Genomic DNA, 13,957 nt, shown 5'->3' on the forward strand with positions numbered 1-13,957 from the left:
CAGAAAAGTGACAAGCAAACTAACACATAGGATGGGAAAGCCAGGAAAGGCACATGAAGCTTTTAAGCAGGTACTTCAAATTTAAGTCCATACTATACAATTAATTCTCATGCCATGGGTGCCTGGAACACCATTATACAAAGAAAGTGACATTTGGTCCTCTGCTCTGTACCATAAGATACTGGTTATTCATCTCACCTGAAACTTTTTGTATCACTTCATTAACTTCCTTCATGAACACTTTTTGTACAAATACCAAGTGGTTTAAAAGATCAGTTGTAAGGTTATGTTCAAAGGAACCAACCTGTCAAACAAAATAAGAATATTAGAGCGACACTAATGACTGCTTTTATCTTTAATGCAACTTTGGTCACAGAACCCATACCCAACTCTGTAGGAAAACAATTTTCTCCATACTATTTAAAACAAATATGCTGAAAGTGGATTAAAAACATTTAGATTCCTCAATACTTATGGTCAATACATTTTTATACATCAATCCCCAACTTTAAATTTTTATTACTTTTTTAAACTTCAGCCCCTAAGTAATAAATATTTGGAAAACAAATTACAATACTTTATGTAATCTCATTTCAAAACTGAGTATTTTAGAATAACTCCCTCTTCCCCCATTTTTAGGGCCACCCTCAGCAGTGCTCAATTCCTGGCTCAGAGTTCAAAGCAATGCCAGGATCTAAACTGGGATCAGCAGGATGCATGGGCTTTAACCTCTGTATTATCTCTCTGGCATAACACTGATTTTAGTGACCATTGCTATTGAGAGCTATGGACCAGAATGATTCTAAGTGACAGGATCCAGTACTTTATATGTACTTCATCTCCATAGGGTAAAGCATTGTCAGGTGCTACCTAAAATAGCTGGGCCAAAACCATCCTTCTGATGCCCAAGAAGCCTATAGACATTCTCATGGGCAAAACAGACACCATCACCCAACTTAATATAATATGTATCTTGGGTTTAGTGCAGGGAGTTACCTTTCTGAATAGATTAACTAGAAAGCAAACCCTAAAGTTCAGTGTGAACCATCTCTATAAGGCAAATCCTTCATGTTCTGATAAAAAATGAAGAGAGTAAAGCCCATTTAGCAGTATTTTCTTCAGTAAGAAATCAAATATTTCCATTGCACTGGACTCAGTATGTAGGGAGAAACACAAAAAATGGGCAAAGATGCTTTCCATGCAGGTCTTATACTGGGAGGACACCATCTCTGTGTGCACATTCACTGCACCCTTACTGAGTGTGGAGTGCGCTCTTCCCCTCTAAAGCTACATCAGCAAGCAACTGCACAACAGACCACATTAGACTTCTTTTAATGATACATCAAAAGCACTGCCAGAGTCTGGGGCACTGATTCTTCAGAGTTGGAAGCATAAACAGAATATACTTTGCCATCTATCTTTGCAGTAAATATGATTTCTAGAACCATGTATACTCATAGTTTTCCACACACTTATCTTTGTATATAGAAATCACTCACTGTAGCACTGGGTAAGCATGGTCTAAAAAAATATCAGACTTAAATATGCCTTCAGATTTGTAATGCTTCTAACAAAGAACTCAGAGTATTCTCACAGATGCTTTGGCGTCTAGAGAGTAACAGTTATAAATGACAGCTAGCACACCGCTTCTAATAGGTTTGTACTTATTTGTTTTTTTGGGGGGGGGACCACACCCAGCTGTGTACAGAGCTTTACTCTGGGCTCTGCACTTAAGGATCACTCCTAGCGGGCTCAGGGGACTATATGAAGTATCAAGAGATTAAACCTGGACCTGCCGCATGTAAGGCAAGTTTCCAACTAGCTCCAGTCCCAAGGCTGTAGTTGTTTCTAGCAAACTGATGTGGGAAGGTGTGGGGAAACACAGGGTGTTCTCTTTACCATCTAGAGAATGGGACAATTTAGAAAAATGACCTCATTTCATTCAGCTTTAGTTTCCTTCTATTCAAATCAGGAAATTATAATTAACCTGCTTACCACAAACCTAATAAAAAGCATGTATTCAAATGTCAACCTCAACAATGATGCGAATGTAAAGTGAGAAAATAATGACGAACTCTGCATGCTGGCTTTCAGCTTCCCTTCGTAAAGAGATTAGTCTGCCACTAGACTGTACTAATGTCACCTCTTGAATGACCTATGGGTTGCTGTTGCTAATTATGAAGACCTGATGGCTTTCTGCAACCCAGCTAGCCTGCACTGGTGGATGGGAAACTCAGGTAAGCAGTATGAATTCACAGAATACTCTCACACACCAGAATGTTCAGATACAACTATAGAGATAGACACATAGAAGTGTGCATGTTTGGATGCACACAACAGATTCAGAACAGAATTCTGTGGGGAAAAACGATGCATTACATATTTTTATACATATAAAACATTTCCAAATAAGCAAGCCGAAAGTGTACTCACTTCTGCCACACACCGTAGGTAATTCCCTTGCAAATAGCATCCTTGTTTGGAAGGAAGCTCATCTATGCTCCACACCTGCTCAGAGCAGCTGTCATGCTCCTCCATGACATACTTCCCTGACATTGTCACAGGAGGAAGGTTGAGACTGGCAGAAGGAGGAATAGTAGACATATCGGTGGCAGAAACTTTTGAAGTAAAACGCAATCTGTGATTTGGCAGCTCAAATGTAAATCTGGTTTGTGCACCTGTGAGAAATAAAAGATCCACAATGCACAGATCACTTCTACGCTTTATTTACAGAAAACAGTTTCAGTGAACACTTATCTCCTGATCACAGTTAAGGAATTAGGACACATTAAAATCAATTACATTGTGCTTCATGAATATTTTCAGAAGGCATTAAGATTATACAAAACTTTACGAAGTTAAACAACTTTAACCTTTACAGTAATGGGAATACACGCCAAAGAAGGGTATGATAAGAGTTTTAGCTTACTACGGCCTCCAATACTTAAAATCTGTTATATAGTTGTTCCAACAAGTATTCTTTTACTAAGGCCATTTTCCCAAGTGTTCTTGCCTGTTCCGTACAGTGTGAAGTTTGAGCACAGGCTGTTTTCCACCCAGTCAAACCTTTGGGTAGCTCCACTCAAAGAGCTGCAGTAGGAATTTGCCCCACTATCATGAAGTAGCATGTTTGTTACCTATATGGTATGACTTGATAGGTTAGTTTTGGGGTCTGAATATAATAAAACATTTTCCATAAATGTAAAGTGTATTCCACATTTACTTTCTAGGTCAGCTGTTCTTGTTCTACTACCCTTCCTACCACAAACACTACCGAGTACAAACAGCAGCTAGAAAAGCTAGAAAAGACAATCTTGGCCACTACAGCAGTGCTTTACTCCAAGAAGAATTATAGGGTCTTACCTAACTGTACACAGCACAACACACTTAAATATTTAGAGCTTCCTACTACATCTGCTTTTCACTTGCTACTTCTGCTAACTCTGAGATCAGGTAGTCTAAATTAATGACCAGAATAAATTTCTGAAAATTTACTGATTGTCAGCCTAGCAGCTGAGACATCTGCCTCTGGAACTGGAAATCTGGACCTTCCTTTTAAAAAGAGTAAAAAATCCCTCTCAAAAAAGAATATCTGAAATTATATGAAAATATATCACATGCAACCAATAAGACACACGGGCATTTGTATCATCCACACACCCAACCTAGGTTCGATTTCCTCACCACATCATGCCCCAAGCACAGCTGGGTGCAGTCCTAGACACGCCAGAGCACCAGCGGGGCTGAGTTCCAGCATGGCAGCACCTGAGCAGTGCAGCCTCCCCTTCCACTGAACTGCAGGCCTGGTCAGCCAAGAATCACCCAAGGGCCCCCAGGGCTGCTGAACACCACTCAGAGATTCAAAGGAACAAAAGAGAAAAATCCAAATTTGCCTTCTCAAATTATAGTACATTTCTTAGACCAACAGAATAAAGAGATTGAACCAATATCACCTGTCATTCCATGACTCCTCATCCTTCCCATCTTGTACTCTGCCTTCAGGGACGGCAGCAGAGCAGCTCCAATGGCAACTCCGTCCAGCATGGCACTGAACTTCAGAACCATCGGCTTCTTCTCTAAGCCTTCGGGGAGCTGGGGGAACTCATTTGTTTCAACAGGAGTCTGATTGACACTTGTTGGGGTTTTTTCTGATGGCAGAGGGGTTGCAATATCTTCCTTTGCAGACTGTGGGCTATAAAGCAGAAAGACAATTAGAAGAGCTATCTTCTATTGTAGAAAATCACTTAAGTTTTTGAAGAAAAACAGCAAAAATATACTGTAAACAGTGTTTTTTCTCAAGATCACACTATGTTAAGACTTTCTATAAAGAGCCATTGAAGAACGATGATATGGAAAATCAAGCAGGAGGAGTTTCTAATGACTCTAATGAAATGACCTACTACTGAGGGACATGAGGGCCATCCTAGTCATTACTGATGTGGAGCTGGGCTCACGCTCTCTCTGAGCAGCTATCACACACCCTGGCTGTAGCACTGGAACTGCAGTCACCACTGTTGCCACACTAGCAGCACCAACAGGAATTGAGTGCTCATGAGTACCAAGTACTAGCCTGGCTTTGAAACTTATATCCCATACACTTCAGGTAGGTGTTACTCTCTGCATTTCTGTGTAGTGGGAAGATGGAAAGTAGTGAATCTAGGGTTAGAGGAAAGATCACTCTTTGTTTTAGGGCACAATCTAAAGACACAATGGTGCTTGTCCACCTTAAAATAAGCCATGCAGACCCAGCAACAAGGACGACAGACCCGAGAACAGGTCCAGGTACTAGTGCAAAATGTGGTTGTGACACAGTCACACCTGCCCTAAGTCTCACTAGGTTTTCAGAGAAGATGGCTCACACACAGGACACACAGGACCACCATCACATCTGTCCTGGCAGTTTGCTTCTTTGCCCGTTTTTAGGCCACACCCAGCAGTGATTAGGGGTTATTCCTGACTCAGAGCTCAGCTAACCATGCAGAGCCTGGGATCGAGCATGGGCCTCCGAAGTGCAAGGCATGTACTCCAGCCCTTTGAGGTATCTTCCTGATCCAACAGCAATGTTTTAAACCTCCGCAGTCATACACTTCTTCAATGAGCTGAAAATAAAGATTGATTGGTCCAGTCCGAAAATTCTGCCTACGATATTCCTCTTAAGAGGCCCAGAAATCATTTGGCCTCCTAAACTTTACTTCTAAACTTTAGCAACACAGCATTTCAATCATACTCACTGTGATTCCCCCTCACAATCCCATCTGACAGCTCCCTATCTGCCTTGTGGTCCATGTAGGACAACCCCTAGAAGTAATCCTCATCTTCTGCCAAACTAGGCTAACAAAGAATGACTGGAAGCATAATAAGAAACCCCGGTCTGGAAGAAGATACTTACGCTGTGGAGGGCTGTCGTATGAGGTCTGAGATCTGCTTAGAGAGCTGGTGAGAACTCCTCACCATCATACTATGCAAGGTGGCCGGGTGCTGGGGAATGTTGATGCTGATAGCACCCACTTTGAACACAGCAGCATTGTTTGTCTTCAACCCTCTCTGGGCACTGTAGAGGGCCTGCGACTTGGCAATACTGCATTTCACTACAGTTCTATTAACAGAGAAGGAGAACCATTAAAATAAAGTCAAATCAAGACAAATGATCAAAAAGCATCCTCAGGTCAAGACAAATGTTTTTTAGATCATTTAATGAACTAAATGACTTATGATTCTTTTTTCATGCTTTTAAATCATATATTGAAGAACTGCTTCTAAAAATACTGAAGTGGTGGGGCCAGAGAATAGTGTACAGCAGTAAGGCACTTCCCTTGCATGCAACTGATCCAGGATCCATCTCTGGCACGATATATGGTCCCCCAGGCCCCATCAGGAATGATCCCTGAGCACAGAGTCAGGAATAAGACCTGAGCACTGCTGGGTGTCATTTAAAAAACGAAACAAAATAAGAAAATACTGAAAGGGCTGGAGAGATTGCACAAGAGCTAAAGCAGGGATCTTCCATCACAGGTCTGCAGACTGGTACCACTGGGAGGTGCAGAAAGGTTAAGGTTAAGAAACGCTGAGCTAAAGCCCAAACCTACTTGTCAAAAGTCAGGGTTCCCCTGAACTCTGAAATGGTTATTTGTAGAATTACATTGGTCTGTCCTTCCTGCATAGCCTCAAGTAGTTTACATTTATTGGGTTGCTCCCATCACAATGCTCACATTCCTGTGTTTATTTGTAACTTCTTTTTTTGTGCTCTATTAATTTGTAAATATTGTTTTTCTCTTCTCCTCCAGTCTTTTGCATAGTTAGTTCAGAGCAATGTCCTTTTGCATGGACACAAGAAGACAGTAAATGCTATGCTTTTGTAACATGGGAGTTTATTGACTCTCAGTGATACTTTTCTCCTGGGTGTCTTGTTATCTCGACCTAAGCCTCAGCTGCCCTTACTTCCTAGCACCCCCAAAAGCAGGGTCCCGACGAGAGACTGGATGGAACCAGGGCAAGCGGTAGCTATGTGCTACCCTAGCATCGAAATGGGCCTGGCCAAAGTGCCATAAAGCTTAACTATAAGTTAAGAGCTTGGTCATGGACAAATGCTGTCATGATCCAAAAAGTAGTAACCAGATTCGAACCCTGCTAGGGTTAGGAAAGATTAATCTGCCCTGAGCTCTGTAGTCTGTATCTGTGGCAAGATGTTTCCAGGAGAGCTGCCCTACAAGCCTCAATGTATCCCTTACTGTGTCCATATAAAAATAACTAGTATTAAGACGTTGATAGTTATTGGACTGAGGAAAGGAGAAAAACACCTTAAGAGGTATTTTGCCCCTGGGAAGTCAGGAAGAGCTCTGAAATACCCCAGGTGGTTTTTCAGCCCTTGAGCCTGGCAGTCAGGAAGGGCTTCCTTATGTTGATTTTGCTACCAGACTGGGTGCGGTGTCCACCAGAGTGCAGGGGAGTTAGAAGAGGAGTGGGGGAGAGACAGGAACTGGAGAAAGATGAGAGAACAGGACGGCAACATAGAGTGTGAAGAGACTAGCAAGGGGAACAGAGGGAGAAGAATGTAGAAGAAAGAGGAGCAGGCAAGTGGAGAGAGCCCAGGCGGCAAGACGGTGAGCAGAGCGATGAGTGGGAGAGACAGGAGACAGGAATGGGGAGCAGCATGAGACTAGAATGGGAGGCTTATAGAGAGACTGGGGCAGGCATGTGGGTAGAATGGAATAAATGGTAACTGATCAATCAACCGGCTTGACCCTTGTTTCATCCTCCGTCTGCCCCATGACCCTGGCTGCCCCGGCGGGGGGAGCGGCCCAGGCCTACCCCGAACATAGGCGGTGAGGGGGAGAGCTGTTGGGCCTCTCCCTGGTTTCCCCCAGAGGTTTTATACAGTTATTATATACTGTCTACACTAAATGTTATTCTACCTTAAAATAAGGAGCTTACAAACGAAAATTGTGCTCACATATAAATAAAAGTATTAATACATGAGCTTGACACAAAATTCCACTTTGCTTCCCTGGTCATAATTCTTCTTTTCTTCTATTTATTTTAAGGATCTGAACAACCACTATGGACTTCTACACTGAATATGAAAAGACAAAAAACGCTACATTGCACATAAGAAATTAATTTAACAATAACTTCATATGCTAAATTAACAGGAAGAAAGAAGTTTGGAATATGCATTTTGCTTTGATTTTTAGCACTGTTAAAGAAATGATCAATTGACAGTGAGCAAATACTTCTTAATTAAAAACAGCTAAGCTCTACAGGCATGGACCTAAAACACAGATTGACCACGTTCGTGCCTAGAAGAGAACCTGAACCATGACAGGTACTTACTAAATTTTGTTAAAGGAGGAGAAGAATAGAGAAGAATAACCCACAGCAACACCACGGAATCCCATAGATAGCATGTGATAAGTCACGGATGTATAACTTTGAAGGAAGAACAGAACACTTCATTATCCCACTGGTGAGGGCCAGATGGTAAAAGCATAGCTCTAACACAAATACTATCTTTCAAAAGGGCAAGAGTCTCATGAATGGATTTGGCAAAATACATAAAATGCACATTTCAATAAAATACATGTCCATTCATGTGTATTTATTTCTACAAAGGCTACAAGGGATCCACTAAACAATTATAGTCTCAAATCTCTAAAGAATCAACTAAAAAATTTAACCTCTATCAGAATAAACACAAAGAAACTCAACAGTGGCTTTGTTAATTTTTACCCAGAGTAAAACTTGATACTATCTAAAACAATGAGCATCAGAGAACTGGATGATTTCTTCCAGAGAGGCAACTATTCTCAAAGAAAATTACTGGTAGGAGAAAATATCTGAGATTGGGTTAACCAGCATGAAGGCAGATTTTAGGATGTGACCAAGACTGGATTTTCAATTCTTTGTAAGATGTGTCTTTATAATTAATCTTCAGTGAGATTCCACTTTAAAATCCCTTCCAACATGAGCCAGAACACACCAAGATCATCACATACTTGCACTGGCTTTCTCCATAGAGTAGCACTCAGCCGCCACACGTTCCATCAGGGAACCTGATTTCAGCAAACTCTACCCTCCTTCCCTGCCACACCCATGCAATCTCAGAGTCTATTTCAATACAGCTCTGAGTGAACACAGACAAAAGAGTGGGTTTCCATTATACCCCCAAAGTCAGACTGGAGCAGCTCAGACAGGATTCCCTTTTTTGCCCCATGAAGAATGCCTGGCTTTCAGATGTCAGCTCCACAGGAAGGAGTCTCTGGATACCTCACCCATACATACAAACAATATGATATTCTTACTCTGATGAGACAGAGCCAAAACCTGCCAAGAACATCTGATGGACTCTGAAGAAAGTGCATGTATCAGAGATGTAATAAGGCCCAGAAGATAACAGTATTTTCGAAAAGCTGCCTACATAAGTTACCTAATCACAATTCTTTGTCATACAATTCTTGAAAAGTCATATAGCTTGTAGTATGTATAAGACATCTACACAATAGTCAAAAATCTCTCCAAAGAGCAGATTATGAAAACGTGTATACCAGGTATTCCTTGCATATATAAAAAGTTTCTAGCAAGTGACCAAGAAGTTAGGGTGAGGAAGTCATAAAAAGTACTTTATAAGGTTCCCCCAGATCTTCAACAACTACAGTGCTTATTTGACCAAGGCAAAATTTTCTCTTATTATTTCCTTTGGGCAGGCCTTAAAGGCAAGTCCTCCTGTCTACACAGTGTGCTAAGTGTCTACACTCCTCCTACTCTCTCGCCTTACCTCCCCCCCCCCCCCCAACCAGGCCTCCTGCCCAACCAGGTACAAAGGTACAAAGAGGTACAAAGACGGACTGCTATCCCTGTCCAGATATGTCCCGCCTGATGCCGTCAATTTCAGTCCAGTTTTGCCCCCAAATCTTTGCAACTTTCATATAAGTAATGTGATCACATGTTATTCAGTCAAATATTAAAAGACACTGGGGTTTTCTTGCAAGTTGACCCTCACCCCCAAAAATCTAAAGGTAGACAGGAGTGGCTTCCAAGTGCTACCCAAACAGGAAAGCATTTCTTGGCTTACTGCTGAAGTCTAACAGAGTACCCAGGATATAATGTCCACCTGGATCAACTGCTAACTGATCAGTGTGACCACACAACAGTGCAATCCTCCACTATGAAGATGCATCCTTGAAAACAGACCCAGGGAACTACAAGATCACCTTCCCCTCTCAGCCAAGGTGCCTCCCAGCACCCAGGCCAGGGGAACCCCAGCAAGTGCTAGGGCGGAATTAGAAGTGGGAGTTGAATTCGGCTCGGCACTGAGGTGGTGGCCAACTTCTTCACAGGTACCACACAGCAGCGGGGGAGAGGGGGCGGGGACATGGCCTCCAGGGTAGCAGTTATTTCCCCCTTCCCAGTGCCCTGGACTTATCTCAATTTCCATTACCTAATTCTGAGGAGAACATCCTGGCTATCCCAGTTATATTAGGCCAATAGTCTAGTAGCCTATTCCAATCTCACCAAAATAACGGTGAACACAAGAAACTGAACAAGTCTAATAGAAAAGAACACACCCTTTGAAACTTCAGTAGAGGGCTCACATATGACACAGAGGAGCACCAAAGAGGAAGGTAGTATTTTAGAAGGATAAAAGGTGACCACCATTGACTGAGCTCATCCAGAATCCTTTCTTGCAGTGAGCGCGGTACACTGATAATGAACTGGAGGGTCCCACCTCCATACTATCACAACAACATGAAGAAACAGCACAAATCCCTACCACGAGGAGAGGAGGAAGAAAAGAGTCCAGAAGACTCAACAGGGATGATCCAAAAGTACGACCTCTCTGATAAAGAATTCAGAGATGAAATGCTGAGGATGATCAATGAACTCAAAGAAACAGTGGAACAGACACCCAATAAGTTAAAGAAACATGAAAGAAACAGTGAAATGGAAAGCAAGAAAATACAGGAAGAAATGAGAGCAGATATAAGAAAGCTACAAACAGAAGTGTCACTAATAAAGAACTCAGTAGATGAAATAAAAAAAACTTAGTGGGTGCCCTCACCAGTAGAATGACCACAGCCGAAGACAGAATCAGTGAGCTTGAGGATGAGCTGCAGAAAGCATATAGGTAACAACATGCAATGGGAAAAGACCTCAAAATATCTCTAGGGTTCATCAAAGACCTAGGGGATGAACTCAAGAGGATCAACATAAGAATCATCTGGGTACCAGAAGGACAGAGAGACAACCCCAGTGAAAAAGAACAGTTAAAAATATCATTGCTGAGATGCTCCCAGAGCTGGAGAATGCAGGAAGCCCGAAGGGTACCAGCCAAAAGAGACCCTAATAAAAAGACTCCAAGACATATCACAATCAGAATGATGGAGACCATGGGTAGAGACATAATACTGCAAGCAGCAAGGTCAAAGAAGAAAATCACATACAAAGGAGCACCATTTAGATTTACAGCAGACTTAACAGAGGAAACCTTCCAAGTCCGAAGACAATGATGGGATATAGTGAAAAAACTCAATGAAATGAATGACTTACCAAGAATACTTTACCAGGCTAAACTCTCATTCAAACTCAAAGGAACGATACACCATTTCAAGGATAAACAACAGCTCAGGAACTTCATAGACTCAAAACCAACCTTAAAAGAAGGACTAAAGGGGCTACTGTACGACAAGAAAACCCCCTACAACCACAACAAACCCCTACAAAAAGATGGGACAAAACCCCATGACAATAATCTTTCTCAATGTCAATGGTCTAAATGCACTAATTAAGAGACAAAGAGTGGCAAAATGGATTCAAAAACCGAACTCAACATTCTGCTACTTAAAAGAAACACATCTGAACAGTAAGAGCAAACACAGACTCAAAGTCAAAGCATGGAAAACAATCCTTCAAGCAAACAACTCCCTCAAAATAGCTGGGGTGGCCATACTAGTATCCGGCAACATAGATTTCAGGCTGAAAAAGATTAGAAGGGAGAGCGAAGGCTATTTTTTAATAATCAAGGGATATGTACAGCATAAAGAAATCACACTCAAACATATATGAACCCACTGAGGGACCAGCTAAATACTTAAAACAACTGCTAATAGACTTTAAGGAGGGCTTTGGTAGCAACATAATTGTAGTTGGAGACTTCAACACCACCTTATCACCTCTGGATAGATCAGCAAGATTAAAACTCAGCAAGGAAGTACCGGATTTGAAGAAGCAATAGAAGAGAGAGGGCTAATAGATGTATACAGGGCCTCCCATCACCCAAAAATCAAATACACATCTTTTCCAGTGCACATGAAACATTTTCCAAGATAGACCACGTGCTGGGTCACAAAACATACCTCAATAGAATCAGGAAGATAGAAAATGTATCAACTATCTTTTCAGACTACAATGCACTGAAGATAGAAGTTGATCATGCACAGACGCGAAGAATCAAATCAAAGACCTGGGAATTAAACAACTCAATGTTGAACAACAAGTAGGTCAGGGAGGAAATCAAGGAAGAAATCAAGATATCTGGAAACAAATGAGAATAAAGACATGTGCTACCAGAACCTGTGGGATGCAGCCATGTGAAGGGGAAAATTTATAGCTCTGCAAGCATTTCTCAGGAAGGAAGAAAGGGCCCACATAAATTACTTGACTACACAGCTCAAGATCTTAGAAAAGGAATAACAAAAGGAGCCCAAAACAGGCAGAAAGAAAGAAAAAACAAAATTTAGAGAAGAAATTAACAACATGGAAACCCAAAAAACAATCCAAAAGATCAATGAAACCAAGAGCTGGTTCTTTGAGAAAATAAACAAGATTGATAAACCACTATTAAGACTCTCAAAGAAAGAGAGAGAACTCTAATAAACCGAATCAGAAATGGAAAGGGGGACTTAATCACTTAATCAATTAACTTCCCCTTAGTCGTCGATTTGCTCGAGCGGGCGCCAGTAACGTCTCCATTAGTCCCTGTCTCGTGCTAGTGTAGCCCAATGGCATCTGTTCGCTCTGGGATCATGAAGAGCGTTCATGATCTTCATGAAGAAGTCTGACCATCTGGTAGGTGGGCGGCCACACGGTCTTTTGACATCCTGTGGAATCCAGTCAGTAACAGCTCTAGTCCAGTGGTCGTCTTTAAATCTCATTGCGTGACCAGCCCATCTGATTTTTGACACCTTGGCAAATGAGACAGCGTCCCTGATTCTTGATCGTCGATGGATGTCGGAACTCCGGATTTTTTCTCTCATTTGAGTGAAACGTGATATTCCAAGCATAGCTCTTTCTATTCTTCTTTGGGAGACCTGAATAGCATTCTCATCCTGTTTGCGTAGGGCCCAGGTCTCTGAGGCATATGTTAATGCAGGAAGAACAGTGGAATCAAAGAGATGTGCCCGGAGCCGGAGGTTCTTCGTCCTCTTAGCTATTTCTTCGACGTTCTTGAAGGTGTTCCAAGCCGCTCTCTTCCTCCTGCGCAGCTCGGGTGCCAGGTCATTTGTCATGTTGACTTCTTGACCTAGGTACACATAGCTGTTGCATTCGGAGACGGTCGTTCCATTGAGAGCGAATGGGGCATCAGGAACGAGGCTGTTTCTGTAAACATTGTCTTCGTAAGATGCAGCTGTAGTCCTACCTTTCCACACTCACGGTCAAAGTCGGCCAGCATTTGTGCCGCTTGGCTGATGTTTGGTGTTATTAAAACAATCTCATCAGCAAAGCGGAGGTGGTGTAATTGCCGACCATCTATCTTCACTCCCATTCCTTCCCATTCCAGTTGTTGCATGATGTTCTTGAGGGTGGCACTGAAGAGTTTCGGTGAAATGGTATCACCCTGCCGAACCCCTCTCCTGACATCAACGATCACTTCTTTGTAGAATGGTGAGATCCTGGTAGTGAATCCGCAATACAGCTCACGGAGGATCTTGATGTATTGGGCTTGAATGCCCTGATTGGCTAGGGCTTCAATGACCGCTTCCGTCTCAACAGAATCAAAGGCCTTCTTTAAATCAATGAATGTTAAACAAAGCGGCATCTTGAACTCCAAAGAAACCTCAATGAGTTTGGTTATTGTGTGGATATGGTCGATGGTGCTGAATCCTTTGCGGAAACCAGCTTGCTCGCATGGTTGTCCTTCATCTAGTGTTCTGCCAATCCTATTTAGGATGACTCGAGTGAACAACTTGTAGATGACAGACAATAGGCAGATCGGGCGATAGTTGCCAATGTCATGGATGTCTCCCTTCTTGAACAGTAGTACGGTCCTGCTGGTTTTCCATTGGGACGGAACCTTGCATTCAGACAGGTAGCGAGTGAAGAGCCGAGCCAGTGTATTGATGAGTACTGATGGCAGGTTCTTCAGGTGTTCAGGTCTGACCTTGTCTGGGCCGGGTGCTCTTTGCTTCTTTACCGACGAAATGGCATGTCGGATTTCGTCGGAAAGGGGAACATCACAACAGGA

At 42.3% G+C, this 13,957-nt stretch overlaps 1 protein-coding gene across 3 annotated transcripts in view; it reads right to left on the minus strand.

The window, feature by feature from the left end:
• The window catches only part of BLTP1 (bridge-like lipid transfer protein family member 1), a 191,387-nt gene that overhangs the window by 47,074 nt on the left and 130,356 nt on the right, over positions 1-13,957 (minus strand). For all 3 annotated transcript variants that reach the window (XM_056134547.1, XM_056134545.1, XM_056134546.1), the window contains 4 exons: positions 5,390-5,596; positions 3,954-4,192; positions 2,434-2,678; positions 199-304 (listed from right to left, as the gene is read on the minus strand). In XM_056134547.1, the coding sequence (XP_055990522.1) occupies positions 199-304; positions 2,434-2,678; positions 3,954-4,192; positions 5,390-5,596 (797 nt within the window). The remainder of the gene's footprint in view (positions 1-198; positions 305-2,433; positions 2,679-3,953; positions 4,193-5,389; positions 5,597-13,957) is intronic.

Source organism: Sorex fumeus, unplaced genomic scaffold (genome assembly GCF_029834395.1).
Source record: "Sorex fumeus unplaced genomic scaffold, SorFum_2.1 ptg000099l, whole genome shotgun sequence".
Classification (NCBI taxonomy): domain Eukaryota; kingdom Metazoa; phylum Chordata; class Mammalia; order Eulipotyphla; family Soricidae; genus Sorex; species Sorex fumeus.